The sequence below is a fragment of the Bidens hawaiensis genome, unplaced genomic scaffold, assembly GCF_021521415.1.
Source record: "Bidens hawaiensis isolate Kalapana, Puna unplaced genomic scaffold, B.hawaiensis_p1.1 tig00022693_1, whole genome shotgun sequence".
NCBI lineage: Eukaryota > Viridiplantae > Streptophyta > Magnoliopsida > Asterales > Asteraceae > Bidens > Bidens hawaiensis.
This window is the reverse complement of record NW_027493547.1, coordinates 94502-120071: the sequence shown is the minus strand read 5'-3', so window position 1 is coordinate 120071 and position 25570 is coordinate 94502. Positions and strand designations below refer to the sequence as shown.

General features: G+C 40.9%; 1 protein-coding gene and 1 pseudogene across 2 annotated transcripts; both read right to left on the bottom strand.

Annotated features, from left to right (window-relative positions):
• Nucleotides 1-1297: 1297 nt before the first annotated feature.
• LOC143566101 (protein SIEVE ELEMENT OCCLUSION B-like) lies at nt 1298-9974 on the bottom strand. The gene is made up of 7 exons (XM_077052885.1): nt 9789-9974; nt 9604-9714; nt 9049-9497; nt 8362-8471; nt 2663-2805; nt 2060-2557; nt 1298-1882 (listed from the first exon to the last, which is right to left on the bottom strand). Exons 1-7 carry the CDS (start codon nt 9972-9974, stop codon nt 1298-1300), a joined length of 2082 nt encoding a protein of 693 aa, XP_076909000.1.
• A 10212-nt stretch (nt 9975-20186) lies between these two features.
• Nucleotides 20187-23503, bottom strand: LOC143566117 (protein SIEVE ELEMENT OCCLUSION B-like; annotated as a pseudogene). Its single transcript, XR_013141183.1, has 7 exons — nt 23318-23503; nt 23148-23252; nt 22589-23066; nt 21932-22041; nt 21711-21857; nt 21116-21612; nt 20187-20911 (listed from the first exon to the last, which is right to left on the bottom strand). The product of XR_013141183.1 is annotated as a protein SIEVE ELEMENT OCCLUSION B-like (transcript).
• Between the last annotated feature and the right edge of the window lie 2067 nt (nt 23504-25570).

Below are 25570 nucleotides of genomic sequence, written 5' to 3'. Positions count from 1 at the left end.
ACTATCGATCAATGATTTTCTTTCTTTTGTACATTACAATAACCATTGTTCTTGTTCTAGCAAACTAATTAAGCTTCACAATGTTCTTGTTACAGTAGATATGTTTTTGTATAGAACATAATCAAACTTGATTTACTACCATTCTAGTATAAAAAATAGCGTATTAAACATTTAAACTCCAGACGGTTTATAGAATAGATTCGAACGATATAATACGCTCTTCTTATTAGTTGTATAACTTTAATAGTCAAAATACGACTCTTACTATTCAAAGTATACAATAAATCCAACATTTGGCATCACCTAGCTCGTTTTGTAAGCTAATTTTGTCAATCTATAAAATATGTATATAGATACAATATTTTAGCATTTTTAGCAAAATACCCATAAAGAATATTGTGACAAAAGAAGCGTCATATAAAGATATTAAAATGTCACGTAAACCCACAAAACTTAGAATTAAGAAAAGGTGCACACAATTAAACTTCAGCACAAGTTTCAAGCTAGTGGTCATCAGGTCATGTGCTTACTTACACCTTCATATACAGGTCATTTGCACTTATAATATTTTTTAAACAATACTTGTTATTGAAGTAGCTTGGGGATGTTGCACCAATCATGTGTGATATAAGTTGTACCATTTCTACGTATTTCTATTTATCATTCTGTAAACAAATAAACTAATTAACAAAGAATAATATAATAGATAAACATACAACTTCACGAGTCGTAATAAGGTTCGTTGCAATATTTAATCACATTTGGCCTTTTGGTATAACGACATAGGGTGACGGTTAATTAACGTTTGAGATCTTTATGATCTCAGCTACAGGTTCAAAACCAGACTCGATCAACGAGGTTTTTTTTTCACAGTTGTGAGTTTTCTCCTTGATGCTAATCCTAAGGGAGTCATGCTAGAGTGTCAAAGTCAGTATGGATGTTTAACATCAACTCACTCAGGTATTGAAGGTTGTTAAAGAAAAAGTCGCAATATTTAATTGGGATGAGTTTTAAATGGTCTGTTTTAAGGTAAGAAATATTTCAACTTACTATGTGTATTAAATGTTTTCTAATTGATGCTTCTAACATTGATCTACAGGGGCTGTTGGAAATAAGGGGTATGATTATTATTATAAAATCAACCACAACTTCATTAATCAAATATGTATTACTAATAAGCAGCAAACGACTAAATTACAACACAATACACTCATATGTTCCAGTCTCTTTAATATGTAAATCAAGAAGCATAGTATAGTTATAATTAATCAATGCAACATCGGTACATGAAAAACCTCTAAATTGACCGCCCGCATTCACTGCAAACAACTCTCTCCGGCACATTCCTAAAGGTACCCGGTAATATTAAACGGTTGTTGTGATGTTGTGGCCGGTTTGCCTCAAGATGCTCGTTTAAGGCTGGTAGAAAACCCTTGTTTTGTGCCTCATCCTGCCACTCACTATAATTGGTCAAACTCGTTAACACCGTGACACCATCAGACCTTCTCATCCAGTCATTCTCACGGCATACCACGGCCCAAACCTGACCATTTCCATCATATGTAAGCATTACATTAATTTCACGTAGAATCGGGTCTTCATCAAATGATTTCCTGTGTTGGAGTTTTGAGTACAACATGCTCTCGAGTCGAACCCAAAAGAACCATATTAGAGTTAGGTCCGGGAGCACGTGGCTAAGATTGTCAGAGCGGATTATATCATTGTTTTTCCTCACTTTCTCCCTCGGGTTGCTTGTCCCAACATACAACATCTCAAGCTGGATTCCAGCTTTACGCGCCACTGCTTGTGTGGTTGTAGTAAATCTTCGAATCCATTCCAAATCCTTCCCTCCATACAAACAAATGTACTTTTCCTCAACAACCTGTCAAAAAAATTTACTACACTTTATATAAAGCAGAACCTTGGACCTTATATAGTAAACTCATAAAATAAAAATGTGGTTTTGCATAAATACTGATTCTAAACTCTAAAAACCCATAAAACAAAAATGTATATATGTTGTTAAGATTAAGATAAAATGTGAGTGACGCTAACTTACCCAACTGAAAATATTTGGCTCTATGGAATAGGCAAGCAATTCAATCCTCCAAGTTTCCTCGCGCCAAAGGACTTCTTCCCTCATGATAGTGAACGGGAAAGCCATGTTTCCCCATATCCACATCATGTGCAACGCATTGGTGTTGATGATCCTCCCTTGAGGATCCATCACCACAATCAACGGTTTATGGTTAAAGTGCCACACCTCCTTAATGTAGTTGATCACTGCTCGATGAAGTAACAATGGGTGAAACACCGAATACCATGGCATCGTATTTCTTAACTCCTCCAATTTTCTTTGGTCTTTCTGGGTCCACGGTTTTGCCCCATGACTGGTCACCACCGGGAGCCAGACCACCTCATAATGGCTCTCGGCTCTTTCCGGGCGTAGCTTTGCCTCGCGGTATATCTGGCCATGGATTGATAGCTCATATTCTGACAAGTCAAGGTCGGAAATGAAAAGCAACACTATCTTCTTCTTTAGCATATCGATGCTAACCTAATCCCACACCAATATTCAACTTTGAACAAACTATTAGTCCCTATAACCAATGATCTTTAATAAAACCAATGTACGTACAAACAATGAATAATGAACACACACCCGATTCTTTGTACTGCACTCGTACAATGGTAGTTGATCATCTTTCTGGTAAATCAATTGCTTGAGAGGCTTTGTGTTATCAAGATGTGGAGTCTCCATGACGCGGAGAATCATCAGGTAAGCTTCAATCTGCTTCTTCTCATCTGATCATTAATATTAGGTTCAAAATATAGTGCGATTATCAGTAAATGGCCATAATTAATATATACAGAAATAACATCACATGATGATATTCTTTGATATTGTTATATTGTCTTAGAAATAGATTATTCTACTGTTATGGAGATAATCCTAACTAAAAATATATTGTAATCATTGTAACTATTTATGTCGGTTCCTTAGAATGAAAGAGTAAGGAATTGTGATTATCTTACATGGTATCACGAGTCCTGGTTTAACCCAAGCAGCCGGCCCTTCTCCCTACGGCTGTCTCCCACTACCGATTCCTCTATCATACTTTCTTTCCCATCACCCTCTAAATCTACATCGTTATCCTTCCTCATGGATCAAAAACTCCATCCTGCTGTCACTGTATCCAACATCATGAACTTCGTCCCTGTCACTTTATAGATGGAGTCTGCCTAGTATTCGTCTTGGTCCGAACTCTTCAAAATACATTGCAAAGCCTTTCAAGTCTTTGACCATCTCTAACCTCTCCCACCGCCACCCACCTCAACCCCCAAAGAAGACGATCCCAAAACTATCCCGCAACCCGATTCCAAAACTGATAAACAATGGGAACTGATCGATTCCATTGTTCTGCAATAGATATATGGAACCATCTCACACGATCTCCTTCACACAATCTTAAAGAAAGACACCACTGCCACTGCTTCCTGGTCTGCGCTGGCCGATATCTTTCAAGATAATAAAGTGGTCCAGGCTATACACCTCAACAACAAGCTTTCAAACATTCATCCTGAAAATTTCCCAGCGCATATTTTCAAGAATTGAAAGTACTTGCCCCAATGAATACCTTGCCCAATTCTTCAACTCTCAATTGCCATGGGCTGGCCTGCCACAACATCAATGGTTCAATAATCAGCAATGACCAAGCCCACCATCTCCATATCCCACTTATCTAAGGCCTGGTAACACTAGTCAAATGGGTAATGGCATTCTTGGGCCGAGGCCCATTGCTCTGAGCAAGCTCATCATGCAGCATATGGGCACTAGCGCAACCTCGCACATGACCAACTCTCCCCGGTCTTTTTTAATAATTGCATTTTACAAAATATTATTGTTGGTGATGGCACGACAATTCTGGTAACCGGTTATGCCCATCAAACCTTGCCCGCACCCTTCCCTCCCCTTAAATTAAATAATGTCCTTTATGCACCAAAATTAATAAAAAAATCTTATTTCCGACTGTCGATTAGTTATCGATAATTGGATTTCTATAGAGTTTGACCCATTTGGTTTTCTTGTCAAGGATTACAAGATTCAGATCCCTATCCTCCGGTGCAACAACGGTGATCTCTATCCTCTCATACCATCAATAATCTTTGGGCTAAAATCACCAACAACTTTTGCTGCTGTCTCACAAGAACTTTGGCATAACCGTCTTGGTCACCCGGGCAACAATTTATTGAATTCTCTTAGACGTTATTGTGATATTAATTATAAACCTATTAATAAAAGCATTTGTTCCTCATTTGTGTTTGGCAAAAGTACTAGATTACCATTTCATGAGTCTAGTAATTATACATCCTTTCCTTTCGATATAATACATAGCGATCTATGAACCTCTCCTGTATAGAGTATCGTTAAGCATCTTTACTATATCTTGTTTGTAGATGATCGCACCAATTTTTTTCGACATATCCATTAGCCAAAAAATCACAAGTTTTTTCAATATTTTGTAACTTTTACAAATTAACTGAAACTCAATTCGAGTGTAAAATAAGAACCTTACAATGTGATAATGGAACCGAATACGTTAACAACTCATTTAATCAATCTTGTGATACCAATGGCATGATTTTTCGCCTCTCCTCTCGTGTCCATACACTTCATCACAAAATGACAAAGCAGAACATAAAATTCGCTCTATCAACATATTATTTGTACTGTTTTAACTCATGTGTCCCTACCACCCACCTATTGACACCATGCCCTTGACATGGCCGCATACGTACTCAACATTTTACCTAGTAAAATGCCGGATCTTAAAAACCCAACTCATCTTCTTTACAATAGATCACCATGTCACGAACATTCACGTGTCTTCATTTGTCTATGTTATCCTTTAGTCCCTTCAACCACTATAAACAAACTCAACAACCGGTCCACTCCGTGTGTCTTTCTTGGCTACCCCACCAACCACAAGGGCTATAAATGTCTAAACCTTAAAACATACCAACTCATAATCTCCCGTCACGCCATTTTTTATGAGACCATCTTTCCCTATGCCAATCAAACCATCCCCGCTCCTTCCTATGATTTTTTGTCCACTCCACCACACCCGTACCTATGGTCTTATGTCCATCCCGATCCTAATCAAAATCCATCAGCTCAGACCCCATCCCTAAACACCCTGGCCCACCACTAACTCCCAACTTTGGGCCACCTACTGGCTACTACGTAGCATGTAGCCTTTTAAACATAAATTACATGCAGATGGCAGCTTAGAAAGGTTCAAGGCACGACTCGTTGTGATGGTCGGTTAAAACAGGTGGGTGTGGACTGTGGGGAGACATTTAGTCCCATGGCAAAACCAACTACCATTCGGACGGTCTTATCTATCGCTCTTTCTAAATCATAGTTGGCACATCAACTAGATGTATCTAACGCATTCTTACATGGCAAGTTGAATGAAACCGTCCGTATCAACCAGTGGGATTTTGAGATAAACACTTTCCGAATCATGTATGCTCCCTTAAAAATTCCCTTTACGGGCTCAAGTAATCTCCACGCAGATGGTATCAACGGTTCACTGACTACGACCTCACCTTGGGGTTTACACAAAGCCGGTGTGACACATCTCTTTTCACATTTCACAACGACAATCAAACCGCTTACCTTTTACTTTATGTTAATGGCATACTTCTGGTTACCTCCTCCGCGAGGCTTCGTTGAACTCTAATGCAAGGTCTCGCTATCGAATTTGCCATGAAAGATCTTAGGCATCTCAGTTAAAAGAATCGGTAACATCATGTTTCTCTCCCAGAAGATCTATATCAAGGACATAATAAAGCGCGTGGGTATGGGATCATGTAAACCGGTCACCACTCAGGTTGATACTCCAAATAAACTAAGAGTCTGTTTGGTATGGGCAATAGATTGGATAAGAGAATGGAATGGACGTGGTAATGGAATTAACAAAGAAATAAAATGAATCATTACATTCCATTGTCATGTTTGGTTATCATATAGGAATGAAATGATTCTTCACTTTATTATTATTAGTAGTAAATATTATTATTGTTAATAATAATATTATTATTTACTAATAATAATAAACTAATAATATTTATTATTATTATTTACTAATTATTATTAGTAGCAGAAAATAATAATTATAATAATTAATAATATGAATATTCATAATAACTAGTTTTTAAAACCCGCGCGTTACAACGAGATTAATTAATCGAATAAAAATAATCATAAAAACATTGAACCAAGCATGCACGGTGGGAAATGTTAACTCACCAAAATTTAAATATAATAATAATTCTAATATAATAATAATTATATTATTATATACAAATCAATAATAATAATAATAATAACAATAACAATAATATTTATTATTACTATTATTATTGTTATTGTTATTATTATTATTGTTATAATAATAATGGCAATATAACAATAATAATAATAACAATTATTATTTATTTATTATTACTATTATTATTATTGTTATTATTATTATTATTATTATTATTGGGGCATTTTCATTCCTTGAAGGAATGAAAAAAAAATACTCAGGATATGTTTGGTTGAAGGTAATGGAATGAAGGGAGAATGGAATGGAAGAAGGAATGGAATGGAAGAAGGAATGAAATGGATCATTCCATTTATTTGTCTTGTGTGGTTAACCCATATAATGAAATGAATTATTACTTTATGTTGTTTGGTATCCTAAAAAATTATATGATTGAAATAGAAATAATAAAAACACTCATATCTCAAAATATTTTTTTTACAAAAAAAAAAATCGCAATGGCGATGGTGGTGGTGTTAGCTCCGGCAACGAAAATGGTGGTGGTAGTGGCGACGGTGGTGGTGGGAGTGGCGGTGGTAGCATTGGTAGTGATGGCGATGGTAGGGTGGCGGTGATGGTCAGGCGGCAGCAGTGACAATATTTTCGGTGGTTACAACGACGATGGCGGTGGCGGTGGTTGCGCTGATGGTAAGGTGGTGGTGGCGGAGGCGGTGGTGATGGCGATGGTGGCGGGAAGGTGTCGGTGATGGCGATGGTAGTGGTAGTTGTTGTTAGGTGGTGATGGTATTGCTGAGAAAGTAGGTGAAGGAGGAATAGAATGAAAAAAAAAGAAGGGGAGTAGCAAGGAATGTTTTTGATGGAATAGGATTCCATGTGTAATGGATGATTTCATTCCATTGAGCAACAAAACACCACTTTTTTCATTCATACGTAATGAATCATTCCATTCCTCCTATCATTCATGCACACCAAACGCTACCTCGTTCTTAAAATTCTTAAAGGAGTGAAATCCTATAATTGGAAGGAGTTCTATTCCTTGAAGAATAACTCATTCTATTACCACATGACAACCAAACATATTTTAATTCATTCAATTGGAATAATTCATTCCATTCCACCCTCCATTCTTTCATACCAAATACTACCTAAGTGCAACCTCAGGCTCTGTCTTCACGGACTCAACTCTATATCATAGTCTGGCAGGTGCGTTACAATATTTGACATTCACACGTCCCAATATTACTTACGCAGTACAACAAGTTTGTATGTACATGCTCGCCCCACGATCAGATCGTTGGGATGCATTGAGGCGTATACTGAGATACCTTCAGGGAACCTACGACTATGGGCTTACACTCGGACCCTCATCCTCTTCATCTTTACTTGCTTACACAAATGATGAGTGGGCGGGTTGTCCCGACACTCGACACTCCACTTCCGGGTACTATGTTTATTTTGGTGTACTCATTTCTTGGTCATTGAAGAGGCAGAACACTCTCTCCCGTTCAAGTGCAGAAGCTGAGTATCGCGGCATTGCGAATATTGTGGCCGAAATATGTTAGCTCCGCATCCTTCTTCTTGAACTTCACATCCCTCTCTCACGTGCCACTCTTGTCTATTTTGACAACGTGAGTGCGATCTATCTTGCCAGCAACCCAGTTCAACACTAGAGAACCAAACTTACTGAACTGGACATTCATTTTGTTCGTGAGTAGGTACAACGCGGACAAGTTCATCTAATGCATGTTTCTTCACGGTATAAAGTGGACGACATCTTCACCAAAGGTCTACCGCGGACACTCTTTGAAGACTTTTGTGCCAGTCAAAGCATCTGGTCTCTTCCCTCTTCGACTGCGAGGGTATAATAGATATTGAAATAATATCACATGATGATATTCTTTGATATTGTTATATTGTCTTAGAAATAGATTATTATATTGTTATGGAGATAATCCTAATAAAAAATACATTGTAATCATTGTGATTATCTTACATAACATATTAATTTAACATTTTTTGATCTTACTGATATGGTGATTGCATAGATCCAATTGATGCTTGAGGTGATCATGAATGTTGCTGATCTTGAGAGCCAAACTTGACAGCTCCCAAGCTTCCGTGGTCGCCGTGACATGCCTAAGTTAAAAAGCAGTATTTATGGTTCTTGAGAATTTGTAAGGGAAATTAAATTACTAAAAAATGGGCATTTGTGACCGTCTTTTGATCGTAAAATTAGCCTTTGTGACCGATTTGCGACTGAAATAACACTTGAAAACTATCTGGTCGGAAATTACCAGTTTAATCATAGTGAAACAATGTTAGATGATACATACTCAATTACTCATGTTAACAAATGTCATTATGTATTTATTTTTCAGTATGTGATCTTGCTTTAATTTTAATTTATCATTCACGTCATTTCTTCAATAGTGATGCAACCGTCTTTATAGCCCATTTTTGAGCGGTGATTTTAAAAAAAGTTAAATTTTGATTAACTTCTTATGGTCTCTTGACCAAGAATGGGTAATCGCAAAATTTGTGATCGTTTTGCAACTTGATTGTGCTTGAACTTGAATTTTGCGAGCACTAGCTAATTTTGTGACCCTTTTTATGTTTGTAAATTTTGATCGCAGATGTCTAGTTTTCTACCAGTGATATTGTATAGTTCTAGAGAATGTAAAATAGAAAAAAGAAAAATGAGTTGAAGACATACTCATGTACTGTTCCGATTAGATTAATGAGAATGGAAGCACACGCGACGATGCTTCGGATGATCCAGTAAACGGCGGTAGGAATATGAGTGGTGGCCGTATCGAGTTCAGGAGTATCCGGGCTAATATATTGCTTGGGGAGATCCTTAAATTGAATAATGCAATGAGTCAAGTCAAGCATGGCTTTGAAGAGGTTAGTGCCGGTCTCAAACCTTGGTTTGAGAGCCTCACCCTGCTCGAGTACATCATGGATTTGCTTGAGGTGGGCTTCGGACTTAGTCAGTGGATTCGAAACACACAACTGAACCACCAACCATAACTCACCGTAGTTCTCCTTAAAAGACGCTAGTGTAATAATTGCTTTTACATCCCACTCGTAGTGGCAAAGCATGAGGAATATCCCTGTGGTGGTTGCATGCGCATATCCACTTCCAATGCCCGTGCAGGAAACCTACACATGGTTCTCAGCATATTATTGATTATAAAACACGTACTTGCTCTATATATGTATAATATATTATAAGTTTGTAACCATGTAACTTATAAATATATTTGACATTTATCTCACTTGAAACCTTATTAGTCGTGAATGCCATGGCTTCAAGCATCTCCCTAACGTCGTTATAAGACACACTCTCAACTATGGCATCCGTTTCCGCTTGAGTACCCTACAAATTAAAAAAATAATATTCTATGTTAGGATGATTTAATAAACCAAGTACCAAAAAAAAAAAAAGCATGCATGATGGCTTTTGTCTAGATTGGCTCTATGTGTGATGTCTTCGATGATTTGAAGAAGCGGTTTGACATCAAAATAGGCGCCATCGGGAGCGTGTGTGGCAAGTATGTTTTTCATCACGGCATTGTCGTCCAAGGAGGAGAACATGTGTCGGTCACCTCGTGTAGGGCGGGTTCGCATGGCAGCCATTGATTGAGATCAATGATTTATAAGCTGTTAGAACAATTAGATTTTGAGTTGTGGTTTTATGAAGTATAAGAAGATGCTATATATATACCAATCTTTGTAATAAAGAGGGAATGAATCTTGTACCTTGCTTGTATACCTTCATCTAAACTTCACTTTGTTTTTTTTTTTTTTGAGCCATTAGACTTTACTTTTCCTCTTTTTCTATCATTTATTCTAGCTTATTCAAATTTCATTTTATTAATTTTCTTTTTTATATTAACTGTCAAATTAAAAATCAAATTCTCGTCACAGATCAGTTCTGGATAGATACTTCACGGGTATGGATCCTGATATTTCTAGCGAGTTGAATCACTGCAAATCAAACCATTCTTATCCTCGACGTGACCAACTTATGATTTGAGAATAAGTATGTATGAGTAAGAATAATAACAATTGTTACCTTTTTTGGATTAAACGCACACACGAAACTGAACACACACGCGAAAGCAATAAACGAACACGAGGATTTAACGTGGTTCGGTCTAAACCGACCTACGTCCACGGGTGGCAACTAGGTATTTTTTTTGAGTGACAATGATTACAAGTATATGATGTCGTTTATATAGATATTGAACTAGGGTTAGTAAATTATTAAGCAAGAAATCTAAAACTGGGCTGGGCTTGGGCACGGCCGTCCGCACCCGTCTCTTCTTTTGACTTCATATAATAAACCAAGCCTACACCAAAAGGCCTGCTGAAGAGGTAGGTCCCAGCAGAGCCCAGTTGGACCCGCAAGACTCACCTTGAACAGGGACGTCTGCGCAACGACCAACTGCTCCCGCAGGACCCACCATGCTCAAAGAACCTTACGCGCAGTACGCCAGCTGTACCCACAGGGAAAGCCTCCCAATGGTGAAGTACCCCGCCTGTTCCCGCAGTTGCGGATACAAGCCATCAGGGAAGGCTACCCGCACTAACAGCAAGGCTACACGCACAAGGCACTAGCTACTTCAGTAGTCACATGAAGGAATGAGCAAGGCGGGAATTCTCCCGCCTAAATGAGCCAGTCCGTATGCTTCTGGAAGATCTTTTGTACTATACCTACTAAGGTATGGGCAGAAGACGATTTGACCAGAACAGCCCGTGAACCAATCACAGGGTGACAGCTCACCGACAACAGTACGAGGAGGAGCACCCTCTAGTACTGTTTGTCACTATTAGCCGATGCCTACTCACCAACCCTTACAATGGAACGTGCGCAGCCTACAGTTGGTGGAACAGTGCGTAGCCGGCAGTAAAGGAACAGTGTACAGCCGACCTTGTTACTGTTGGCCGTAGCCTATCCACCAACCAGCATGGCCTGCGCGTAGTCCACTGTTGGTAGAACAGGAATACTATTCAGCCGGCTGTACCTTCTAGGAAACCTACCTTCGGCTATAAATACTCCAACACCTTGGAATGGTAAGGACATCATCTGATATCTCAATCTTATCTAGCAATCTCTTAATATACACTTATATTCAGAGCAATCTAGTCTGATTCTCACGCCGGAGGGTGGTCACAAGGAGGAACCCCCCCCCTTCTCAGTGACGAGCTTACGGTGTCTGTTTTGCAGGTCCCCTGAAGAACAACCTTCTCTGCTGGACCTCATCCTCGTGGGAAACATTACTTAACCCCCAGATTATCTATAATCTGCCCAGGGTTCACTTAGTGTTTCTTCATTGGCGCCATCCGTGCATAAAAGCTAGAACTAATTTAGGTTTTTCAAAATTTCTGAAGAAATGGTTAACGTTACTCCGGTCCCAAGGCCAGTAACCGACCAAGAAACCCCGGTAACCACAACCCCAGCAACTGGGGGGAACACCGGCGGTTATACAAATCTTACGAACACTACCCCGACTACCCAAGCCGGGGCAAGTGCAGTAAATATTCCACTGGGGTTCACTGATGCCCAGTTGGAAAAACGAACGAGGGTCCCTCGCCAAACACTAGATCAAGTGAAGGAGTGGGCCGAAGCACGTCAGAGAGAGTTCCAAGCTGAATTGGATGAACGCTTGCGTTCAGTTCAACAGGCTGACGAATTCGGCAGTACTCGCCAACATCTCAATATGAACAGCGAGTGCGAGTACTCAGACGACGAGAGGGAAGAATCCGATACTGACGCAAACCCTCGCCATAAGGCGAAAGGGAAGCGTAAGGAAACGGACTTCCAGCCGAAAAGGAATTTTGGGGAAGCTTTTAAACCAACGAATGCGGAGAGAAACCCGCGTGACTTCTCCAAAACCTTTAGGCCAACTGCTACAAATGCAGGAAAGTCAAAGTTCGCAAGGGACATTGCGGAAGCAATCGCCCCGAGAAGTGCCAAACAAATGTCCAACATTGGCACTTATGATGGTCTATCCGACCCAGACGACCAATTGAACAGATTCATTGCGGGGGCAACCGTCAGTAACTGGACGGAACCCACGTGGTGTTATATGTTCCAGATGACTCTGGTTGGAGCGGCCAGGGCATGGTTCGATCGTTTACCGGTCCACCACATATATGACTGGGCGGACTTTCAGAACAAGTTCAGCCAACACTTCAGCCAACAGAGGAAATATACTGAAGAACAGTGGACGATCCTCAACTGCGTTAGAGAGGAGGATGAATCTTTACTAGACTTCATCACCCCCTTCAACTCCAAAAAGCTAAGTCTCGGCAACATAAGTGAAGATCTTGTTCGCGCCGCTTTCATCCAAGGCGCCGAATACCCAGAGCTTATCCGCACATTAACGGGTAAGGATGGCATGCCATCAACATGGGATGCCATCATGACGGCGGCCAAGCGCTTTGCCGAGACGGAGAAGCAACTGGGAAGGGATCTTCCCCAGAGTACACACCTCTACACGCAGAGGACAAGAGAGAACAATGTTCGGATCGCCCGGCAGAACAAAAAGAGGAAGCTAGGTATCTGGCAGTCAAGGGTAAACTTTGACACCTCATCCAGCTCTCACCCTCTTGTTGGCGGAAGAAATCACACACACCCTTCAAGCCAAAAGCACCGGTGGACGCCACTCACCAAAAGCGTCACGGAGATATTTGCCACTGAAAAGCTACCATGGCCAAAAGCTCCAATGATCCGACAGCGACCTAATGCGGATCAGAGCAAATCCTGTGACTTCCACGGGACAAAAGGTCATGGTACAGAAGAGTGTACATCCTTGAAGGATATTGTTGAAGCATTCGTCAAGGATGGAAGACTGGCACACCTGGTGGCATCAATCAAGAAGGGAGGAAGGAACGACAACCGGTACCGAGGCAACGGACGAAAGCCCGTGGACATCAGCATCAACATGGTCCATGGTAAGATCAGAGGAAGAAAAAGGCGAACGCCAGAACCATGTGCGTGGAAGGAAGCTGAGGTGCGCTTCCCGCGAGTGCCAGGAGGACCCAGCAAAGAAGGCCCTATCGTCATCAAAAGCCAGCTAGGGCACTACATCACTTCTCGCACTCTTGCTGACAACGGCGCCTCGTCAACGGTGATGTACAGGCAGTTCTTCGACAAGCTAGATGACGAAGACAAGGAACGCCTGGAAACGATCTGCGCCTCGATGGAAGGGTTTGATGGCAGCACAAACACCCCCCTGGGTATCCTATCTTTCCCCGTCACTCTTACGGATGGGAAACACTCCCGCACAGAAGATGTGGACTTTGTCGTGATGAGGAAGCCACACCACACATACGACATTCTCTTCGGGAGAGACGGGATGGCAAGATTCAACGCCGTGGTATCCTCAGTCCACGGCATGATGGGATGGCCAACAGCTGAGGGTGTAGCGATGATCACCCGCATTCCCCAGGTATGCATCGCATCTGTCTCATCTAAACCCAAACCAAAGATGGCTAAACCAACCATCACCGAACCAGAAAGATGGGCCTTCAACGGCAAGTACCCTGACCAGGCCGTCTCCATTGGCCCAACAATTGTTGATCCCACACGCACCTTACTCAAGCGCTTATTACAAAAAAACGCTGACATCTTCGCGTGGACACCAGCTGACATGACTGGTGTACCCCGAAGTAAGGCAGAGCATAAGCTCAAATGCGATCCGGCTGTTACGCCGATCGTACAAAAGCGCAGAGTAATGGGGCCAGAACAAATTAACGCGTGTAGAACCCAAGTCAAGGAACTCCTTGACGCAGGCATCGTACGCGTTAGTAGATATCAAACTTGGGTTGCAAATCCCGTTATGGTACTGAAGAATAACAAACAATGGCGCATGTGCATAGATTTCAAAGACTTGAACAAAGCATGCCCCAAAGATTGTTATCCGTTACCCGAAATTGATCTTAAGGTGGACTCGTTGGCACCGTTCCGCCTTAAATGCTTCCTGGACGCGTATAAGGGGTACCATCAAATCCACATGGCCGTTGATGATCAGGACAAAACCGCTTTTCGGACGCCCGATGGCACATTTTGTTACCAAATGATGCCATTCGGACTTAAGAATGCCGGGTCCACATACCAACGCCTGATGGACAACCAGTTTCATGCCCAAATTGGGAGGAACTTGGAAGTCTACATGGATGACTTGGTCATCAAAAGCCCTGACCCAGAAGCGATGTTGAAAGACATCGAAGAGACGTTCAACACGCTCAGGAAGATAAACATGAAGCTCAACCCGAGCAAGTGTGCCTTTGGAATGGAAGAAGGGAAGTTCTTGGGGGTCATCGTCACTAAAGATGGCTTCAGAGCGAACCCTGAAAAGGTCGAAGCCATTATCAAAATGGAATCACCTACTACCATCAAACAGGCTCAGACACTGAATGGACGACTAGTGGCACTTAATCGCTTTTTGGCAAACCACGCGAATAAGTCGTTTCCCTTCGTGTCAACGTTGAGAAACTGTTTAAAGAAAACGCACTTCCGCTGGACACCAGAAGCGGAAGCAGCTTTTCAGGAGATTCGGTCACGCTTGATCGAACTCCCAACGCTCACAGCACCAAAAGCGGGAGAGGAGTTAATCCTATACCTTTCCACAACAGATAGAGCAACCGGGGCAGTCCTGCTAGTAGAGCGAAAAGGCATCCAGATGCCAATCTATTATGTCAGCCGTATCCTAACAGACGTAGAAACCCTCTTTTCCTAACTGCTCTTTGTTTTTTGCAGTGTCGGATTCCAATGAAGTGTATGTTCCACGATGGAACATTCGCCGAGGAACAACCCTTCGCACACCTGTGGAGTGCGTGGAGTGGGCTCGTCACGCTGCTCCCAGTGGTGCGTTGAGGGAAGCCATGGCTAGCTACCAGGAGGGTAGGCTAAGCAATGAGCTTCGGGTTCTCCTGGCCCGGATGCAGCCGCGCGTCGAGCTGCTTTGTCGTGAAAACGACAAGTTAAAGGCAGCTCGCCTTCAGGAAGTAGCTCAGGCGCGGGCTGTCCGGGAGGAGAATAGGAGGCTTTCCGCCGCGGCGGCGGAGAAGGAGAAGGCGTTCAAGGCCCTTGAAGTTGCGGTTCAGGCCCGTCTTGAGGCTCGCTCCAAGGCTGCCCAAGCTGTTAATGAACAGCTTCGGCTGGCCAATGAGACTGCTAGGAACGCGACTGAAAGGGCCACCAAGGCTGAAGCTGTTGCTGAGCCTCTACGCCTGGAGAATGAAGAGCTTAAAGCCAAATTAGAGGCTCTCCAGCAGGCTCATGATGCCTTGGCGATGGAGGACGCTAAGAAGCTTCAAGAAATCCTGGACCAGAGGGGGGTGCTTGACCATACCGAGCGTAAGCTAAAGGGCGTCGAAGAGGCTGCGGCTAAAGATGTGTTGCTTGCCAACCTCAACAAGAGTGAAGCCGAACGCGCCCGTAACGAAGCTCAAGCAGCCCTCCAAGAAGCTCTGGTTGCCAAGGAATGGCTTCTTCGAGAAGCGTTGTCTCATGTATGTTTAGCTTCATGTCTTCACGCTTTTCTTTGTAAATAAAAAAGGTTCTGATACTTGTATTTTTTCTTTGTAGGTTGTGCATCGGGTCTTCTCAGAGACGTCTTATGACGATGCTATGAGCGCAGCCCTCAACGCTTCTCATGAGGATGGGGAAAAGGCCGGCTTCCTGCTTGGTCTAGGGTTCGTTGAGAAAGGCATCCCGCCTTCCAACTTCCCTTTGTATGATGTGGATACTGAAGCTATTTACGACCAAGCAGTGAACCAGTATGCCGCCTTCCCGCATCCGGTGGTGGGGAAGGTGAACGAAGTCGCTGCTGCTGATGATGGGCTAGCTATTCTTAAAGCCTTCCTTGAACCACCACGCTCTACTGATGGAGCGGGTCCAAGTGGAAGTGGTCCTGAAGCTTGATTCTGAAGATCCCTTTCCACAACAGTACGAGGAGGAGCACCCTCTAGTACTGTTTGTCACTATTAGCCGATGCCTACTCACCAACCCTTACAATGGGACGTGCGCAGCCTACAGTTGGTGGAACAGTGCGTAGCCGGCAGTAAAGGAACAGTGTACAGCCGACCTTGTTACTGTTGGCCGTAGCCTATCCACCAACCAGCATGGCCTGCGCGTAGTCCACTGTTGGTAGAACAGGAATACTATTCAGCCGGCTGTACCTTCTAGGAAACCTACCTTCGGCTATAAATACTCTAAGTGCAATGAAACTATGACACGTGGCAAAAAGCAAGCTGGCAACAGCTGTTGAAAGGACGCATACCATTAATTTCGCGGCCACGCGCCCGAAAAAACGGGCCCACGCGCCTGAAAAAGCGACTGGAATGACCAGGTACTGTCACGTTACCATAACTTCCTGCACGTCCTGACACAGTCAGAAGAAACCGTCGCACGACGTTTCAGAGGTTTGGACTGTTCTTATCCTTTCACCAACTCTTCGAATTTCAAAATTCAAAAAGATTCAAAAGTAAGCGGGAAAATACCCCTTACCTTGGCAAACAAGTAACCATAAGACGGGTGCGGGTACAGTGTCAAGGCAAAACCCTTCACATACTTAGCACCCGCAGGGAATTGACGCCAGGAATACCTTGGAAGTAAAGTAACCATAAGACGAGTGCGGGTACAGTATCAAGGCAAAACCCTTCACATACTTAGCACTCTACAGGGAATTCAAACCAAGAAGGATCTTCTGGGCCATGCCTGCGGAAACGGGAATAACATCCCCGCGTAACGGGAACGTCGAGAACTATATTGTTTGAAACTCCAAGATGGAATTGGTGGTTTTAGCATAGTTGATCAGTATGTTGAAAACTACCAAAACCCCATGGAGAATCCACACAAGTGGGACTCAACGCTCCTGACTTGCGAGGAGGTTACAAACCTACCCGCTTCATACCCAAAGATCAAGCAGAAAAGTCGGGAATTTCTGCGTGACATCAGGAAAACCGCGGGAAGAATCACCACGGAAAACCTAAAAACTAAACCCTTTTCAAAACCCCTTGCTAAGTCCAAAAGTTCACCTCACTTATTAATAATTCATGAGAAGAACATTGGACTGGGGGGACTTGAAGAGGTAGGTCCCAGCAGAGCCCAGTTGGACCCGCAAGACTCACCTTGAACAGGGACGTCTGCGCAACAACCAACTGCTCCCGCAGGACCCACCATGCTCAAAGAACCTTACACGCAGTACGCCAGCTGTACCCACAGGGAAAGCCTCCCAATGGTGAAGTACCCCGCCTGTTCCCGCAGTTGCGGATACAAGCCATCAGGGAAGGCTACCCGCACTAACAGCAAGGCTACACGCACAAGGCACTAGCTACTTCAGTAGTCACATGAAGGAATGAGCAAGGCGGGAATTCTCCCGCCTAAATGAGCCAGTCCGTATGCTTCTGGAAGATCTTTTGTACTATACCTACTAAGGTATGGGCAGAAGACGATTTGACCAGAACAGCCCGTGAACCAATCACAGGGTGACAGCTCACCGACAACAGTACGAGGAGGAGCACCCTCTAGTACTGTTTGTCACTATTAGCCGCTGCCTACTCACCAACCCTTACAATGGGACGTGCGCAGCCTACAGTTGGTGGAACAGTGCGTAGCCGGCAGTAAAGGAACAGTGTACAGCCGACCTTGTTACTGTTGGCCGTAGCCTATCCACCAACCAGCATGGCCTGCGCGTAGTCCACTGTTGGTAGAACAGGAATACTATTCAGCCGGCTGTACCTTCTAGGAAACCTACCTTCGGCTATAAATACTCCAACACCTTGGAATGGTAAGGACATCATCTGATATCTCAATCTTATCTAGCAATCTCTTAATATACACTTATATTCAGAGCAATCTAGTCTGATTCTCACGCCGGAGGGTGGTCACAAGGAGGAACCCCCCCCCCTTCTCAGTGACGAGCTTACGGTGTCTGTTTTGCAGGTCCCCTGAAGAACAACCTTCTCTGCTGGACCTCATCCTCGTGGGAAACATTACTTAACCCCCAGATTATCTATAATCTGCCCAGGGTTCACTTAGTGTTTCTTCACCTGCGAAACCCAACACCTACCAACTGGCATGTGCTAACTCCAATCCAACCTCCTTCTGTTAATGACAATGAATCGTAAAACTTCAAATCCAAAAACAAGCTGCTCAAACCCGACGGCCATTCACCTCAAGCTTTCTTTAAAGCTTGGGCAGGGGTTGTTTATTATGATTAAATAATTTATGTACGATTTTAATTATATTTATATCTCTTGAGAAAAAACTTCAATGATCTTACTAAGATGGGCTGGAGCTCGTGTAGTACCTTAAATGAGCTAAAGCTTGTCTTGGCTCGGCTCGAGGTCAACTGTGCACTGTGAAATTAATACATAAAAGTGCAAAAAGGAGGTTAAACTTAAAAAATACACAAGGCTTATTAAGGCTCAACGAGGCTAAATGAGCTTCTCATACAATTTTTGAGCTCAGGCATGATAAGTAAACGGGCTTTATTTTAGAAACAAGCTCTGCTTGCTTCGAGCTTTTTATTCATCAAAGTTTGAGTAGCTTAGGAGTGGGGGCTTGTTTATATGTATGTTTTTTTTCAAAATTATATATATATGTATATATTTATATACACACACATACAAGTTTTTATGGATCTGTATACTTTTAGCCTTCAAAAACCAAAAGCAACAGAAGAATTTCAACTTGTAGTAAAACATCGACAATCTGTAACGACTGTGATTTTATCAGAGGATGAATCTAGAGGATTTTCTGCTTCTAAAGACGGTTGGTTATGTTGTTCATTGGGACATTGAAAGCGGGAAACCAACAACGTACATTTGGCCTAATGAAGAAATATTAAAGTCTCATGGTGCAAAAGATCCGCAAGGTCGAGTTAAACAGCGAAGCAAACATGTTTTAGCTTTGGCTGTAATACATTGGTTTGCACGTACTTTATAACAAACTAATAGTGAATACTAGATAATAGGACTGGCAAACGGGTCAGGTTGGACATGTCAGGTCATGAGTAAGAACATGTTAGGGTTGAAACGGGTCAATTTGAAAAAAAAGGGTTAACTTGGTTGGCTTGAAATCCTTATCCCTTATTTATACTAGATGTAGTTTCCTTTCGTTGTCATGGAGTAGTGGATCGCTAAGTCGTCCATGATTATAGGTATAAGCATTGAGTCAAGACAATGAACATGGAATCAGTCATAGACGCTCCCCGACTAAAATATGAATCAAAGTATCTTATCGCTTCATTAGTAGTTTAATAATATAATCAAGTTTTTGTTTGTCGTAGGTATAAATCTCTAAATACGATAATAGTGTTTTTAGATATTAGTTTTTAAATAATGAAGTGATTGATCGAGCAGAAGTAACTATGTTTGTTGGACAAAAGAAACATATTCTTGAAAACAACTATAGATCAATGTTTTTGTTTCTTTTGTACATTACAACAGTAACCATTGTTCTTGTTCTCGCACAACTAATTAAGCTTCACAATGTTCTTGTTACAGAAAAATGCTTTTGTGTAGAACACAATCAAACATGATTTACTATTTACACCATTCTAATGTAAATATATATATATATATATATATATATGTTAAACGCCTAAACTCCAGATAATTTATAGAATACATTTGAAAGAAATAACGTGTCCTTGTTAGTTATATAGTTTTACTCTTCCTCAGTCAGGATGGGGCAGAATAGCAGAGCGTCTTAATTGGACTACTACATTGAAGTATCATTGTGAAAATTACGACTTACTATTGATCTATAAGGGCTGTTGGAAATAAAGGGTATGATATTATTATAAAATCAACCACAACTTCATTAATAACAATATGTATTACAAATAAGCAGCAAACGACTAAATTATAACACAATACACTCACATGTCCCAGTCTCTTTAATATGTAAATCAAGAAGCATAATATAGTTATAATTAGTCAGTGCAGCATCGGTACAAGAAAAACCTCTCCATTGACCGCCCGCATTCAGCGCAAACAACTCTCTCCGGCGCATTCCCAGTGGTTCCAGGCAGGATTAGACGGTTGCAATGATGTGGTGGTCTATTTGCCTCAAGATGCTTGTTTAAGGCCGGTAGAAAACCCTGGTTTTGTGCCTCGTCCTGCCACTCACTATACTTGGTCAAACTCGTTAAAACCGTGATACCATCCGACCTTCTCATCCAATCATTCGACCCACGACATATCACGGCCCAACCCTGATCGTTTCCATCATATGTAAGCATCACGTTAATTTCACGTAGAATTGGGTCTTCCTCAAATGATTTCCCATGTTGGAGTTTTGAGTGCAACATGCTCTCGAGTCGAACCCAAAAGAACCATATTAGAGTTAGGTCCGGGAGCACATGGCTAAGATTGTTAGCTCGGTTTATATCGTTGTTTTTCCTCACTTTCTCCCTCGGGTTGCTTTTCCCCACATACAACATCTCGAGCTTGATTCCAGCCCTACGGGCCACTTCTTGTGCGGTTGTGGTAAATCTTTGTATCCAATCCAAATCCTCCCCTCCGTACAAACAAATGTACTTTCCTTCAGTAACCTGTCACAAAAAAGAAATTACTTTACTTTATAAAAAGCAGATCCTGAACCTTAAACACTAAACTCATAAAATAAAAATGTACGTACTCCTGTTGATAAGATCAAAATAAAAATGTGGGTTCACGTAGAGCATAACTTTAAACCCGTAAAACAAAAGTATTTATGTTGTTACGATCAAAATAAAATGCGAGTTACACTAACGTACCCAAGTGAAAATATTTTGCTCGATGGAATCGGCAAGCAACTCAATCCTCCAAGTTTCCTCACGCCAAAGGGCTTCTTCCCTCATGCTAGTGAAGGGGAAAGCCACGCTTCCCCATATCCACATCATGTGTAGTGCGTTGGTGTTGACGATCCTCCCCTGAGGATCCATCACCACGAGCAACGGTTTATGGTTAAAGTGCCACACCTCCTTAATGTACTTGATCGCCGCTGGATCAAGTAACGAGGGGTGAAACACTGAATACCATGGCATCATGTTTCTTAACGCCTCAAATTTGCTTTGGTTTTCCTGGGTCCACGGTGTTGCCCTATGATTGGGCACAACTGGGACCCAGACCACCTCATACTGGCTCTCAGCTCTTTCCGGGTGTAACTTTGCCTCCCGATACATCTGGTCAAGAACTGATAGCTCATCTGCTGGCAAGTCAAGGTCCGATATGAGAAGCAGTACGATCTTCTTCTTTAGTATATCGATGCTAACTTAATCTCGCAGCAAGATTCAATTTTGATCAAACTATTAGTCTCTAAAACTAATTTTCTTTAATAAAGCTGATGTATGAACAATGAATAATGAACACGTACCCGATTCTTTGTACTGCTTTCGTACAATGGTAGTTGATCATCTTTCAGGTAAATCAAATGCTTGAGAGGCTTTGTGTAATTGAGATGTGGAGTCTCCATGACGCGGAGAATCATTAGGTACGCTTCAATCTGCTTCTTCTCATCTAATCATTAATATTAGTTTTAAAATATAGTGATTAACTGAAGCAGACATCTAATGCAACATTTTTGATCTTACTAATATGGTGATTGCATAGATCCAACTGATGCTTAAGGTGATCATGAATGTTGCTGATCTTGTGAGCCAAACTTGATAGCTCCCAAGCTTCTGTGGTCGTCGTGATATGCCTATTTTAAAGGTATATGGTTTGGTTCTTGAGAATTTAAAGGGGAAACTGCTACAAAACTGGCCATTTGTATTGTCTTTTGATCGTATAATTGGCGTTTTGTAACTATTTTGCGACCGAAATGATAGCCAAAAATATTTGGTCGCAAATGACCAGTTTTATATAGTAGTGAAACAATATGACATGATACATACTTATGTTAAAGATGTCATAAATTTTTTCATTATGTGGTCGTCTTTAATGTTAACTTATTCTTTTCATTTTTCGACAGCGTCGCGACTACTTATAGTTGTGATAGGTATTTTTAAAGTTAATTTTCACTTTTTTATTATCACTTGGCTGAGAATGGGATGTCGCAAAATTTGTGACTGTTTTGCGACTGTATCATTAAATCTTTATTTTTGTTACCACTGTGATTTTGGTTGAAATTAGTCACTAATTTTTGCGACTATTTTTTGGTTGTTACTTTTGTCGCAATTATCTAGTTTTCTACTAGTGATGTTGTATAGTTCTATAGAAAGGAAACAAAATGAGATCGAAAAACATACTCATGTCCCATTCCAATTAGGTTAATGAGAATGGAAGCACATGCGACAATGCTTCGAATGATCCAGTAAACTGCAGTAGGAATATGAGCGGTGGCTGTCACGAGTTCAGGAGTCTCCGGGCTAATGTACTGCTCGGGGAGATCCTTAAATCACGTTTTCCCCAACAACTATCCTTAAATCGAACAATGCAATGAGTCAGTTCAAGCATGGCTTTGATGAGGTTAGTGACGGCCTCAAACCTTGGTTTAAGAGCCTCACCCCGCTCGAGCACATCATGCATTTGCTTGAGGTGGGCTAGGGACTTAGCCAGTGGATTCGAAGCGCAAAGCTGAACCACCAACCAAAACTCACCATAGTTCACCATAAAAGCCGCTAGTGTAATAATTGCTTTTACATCCCACCCGTAGTGGGAAAGCATGTGGAAAATCCCCATGGTGGTCGCATGTGCGTCGCCACCTCCAATGCATTTGCAAGAAATCTACATGCAGTTCTCAACATATTATTGGCAGTATATTATACCTATATAACCATTTATCTTGTAAATATATTTAATGTTTACCTCGCATGAAACCTTATTAATCGTGAGTGCCATGGCTTCAAGCATCTCACTAACGTCGCTATAAATCACACTCTCAACTATCGCGTCTATTTCCGGTTGAGTACCCTACAAACAAAAAGTTAGGATCGATAATAAGATGAATAAGTCAAGTACAAACCACGTCTACTTACATGATGGCTTGTGTCTGGATTGGCTCTATGCGTGATATCCTCGATGATTTGAAGAAGTGGTTTGACATCAAAATAGGTGCCATCGGGAGCGTGTGTGGCAAGTATGTTTTTCATCATGGCATTGTCGTCCGAGGAGGAGAACATGTGTCATTCACCTCGTGTAGGGCGGGTTCGCATGGCAGCCATTGAATGAGATCAATGATTAATTAGCTGTTAGAACAATGAGATTTTGAGTTGTGGTTTTATGAAGTATAAGAAGATGGTATGTATATACACCAATTTTTGGAATAAAGATAGAATGAATCTTGTACCTTGCTTGTATAGCTTCATCTAAACTTCACTTTGGTTTTTTGGAACCATTAGACTTTACTTTTCCTCTTTTTCCATCATTTATTCTAGCTTAGTTACATTTCATTATTTTTATTAATTTCCTTTGTATATTAATTGTTAAAAAATCAAATTCCCATCACAAATTAGTTTTGTATAGATATTTCACGTGTATGGATCTTAACACCTCTAGCGAGTTGAATCACTGCAAATCAAACCATTGTTATCCTCGATGTGGGCAACTTCAGATACGAGAATAATTATGTGAGTGAGAATGATTAATAATTTGTTATCAGAAATAATGTGAGTATAGCGAAAGAAAAAATGAACTTAAATCATCGTCGTCGCCGCCATCTCTATTTATACTAGATGTAGTTACCTTTCGATGTCATGGAGTAGTGTGTCACTAAGTGATCCATGCATTATAGATATAATAACCATCAAGTCTATGACAAGAACCATCGAAGAAGTAATAGGTGGTTCCTGATTAAAACATGAATTAAATTATTCACTTTGATGTATTTGATATTATATCTTTTCACTAATGGTATTAATTAAGCTTGTTTAGTCATAGGTATAAATCTGTTAGTACACTAATAGAGTGTGTTTAGATATTAATTATTAAATAAATGGTTGTGCGTGTTTCTTGCTTGCTTGGATACCTTTTGCTTTTGTTTATTCTCCTTTTACCTTTACTTGTTGGGTTAGTTTAGTTATCAAATATACCAAAAGAGTACTCAACTTTGATATGTTTAGTGAGACCACCTTATCCATTTAAGAACCTTCACAATCAAAACATTCCGTGGTGTTTAATTCATTTTATATATTTTATTTAATGGCTACATCTAGAGGGTCTAATTATGTTTTTGTATAGAAAAATCTTAATTTCATGTATAAAATTTTAATAAATTCCAGTGACGAGAGAATCAATGGACCCTTTTGATCCTCCTTTGGTTCCGCTGTTGAATACATTGTATGATTTATCATCTATATTATATAGTTGTGCTTAATAAGCCCTCTTTTTTTCCTAGCTCACGACATATATTGATATATTCGGCACGCCATGTTTTTACACGGCTGATGGCCCCCTATGACAAGGTTATCGACGCTATCTTTTAGAGTTAACAACACAAATAATACAATTATCGGTTAGAGTCGAACTTAAAATGTTGCGTGCATGTTTGGGTTATTTGGTTTTCATTTTATAATAAGTTTGGGTTATAGCACTAATTCATTAAAAGTCTGTTAAGTTTGTGAAAAATGACTAAATTACCTTTTAGTTAAGATAGACCAACGATTATCGCACTAGCGGTGCAAATTGTAACCAGGTTAACCGAATCGAAACCGGATATTAATACTTCAAAGATTTTAACTATTTTTACCAAAATTTGACCAACTTTGACCAATTTCGACTGGTTCTGATTTTCGAGATTGATTATGTTAAATCAAGTTCATATTCGACTATTCGTATTCAACTATGATTTGTAGAAATTGAAAATTGAGGGATAAAACTATTACTGTTTGAACATTTCAAATAAAGAGTGAACCTTTTTTTGAGATGAATGTACTAAAATATTTCTTGCATAGTGACGTAGGCTGTCGCGGTCTACTCAAACAATCAATTTTTAAGACTTAAATACCTATAATAAGTACGGGTAAGTAAAGTCGTCTTCACACGGACTCAAGGAAAGTGCTAATTTAATATGACTAAATTAATTAATTAACTAAGGCGGACAGACGATGTTAAGCGGTTTGTTTTTAAAAAAATATTAATTAAAACTAATTATTACTTAAAAGCTTTGTAAACAATATTAATTAAAAAGCATTCATTCTAGGTTCGGGTTATGTGTTCCATACGTCAATCACAGATTCTTTAGTCTTTGGTTTTATAATAATTACTAGTCCTATGGTTTGATTTATGATGAC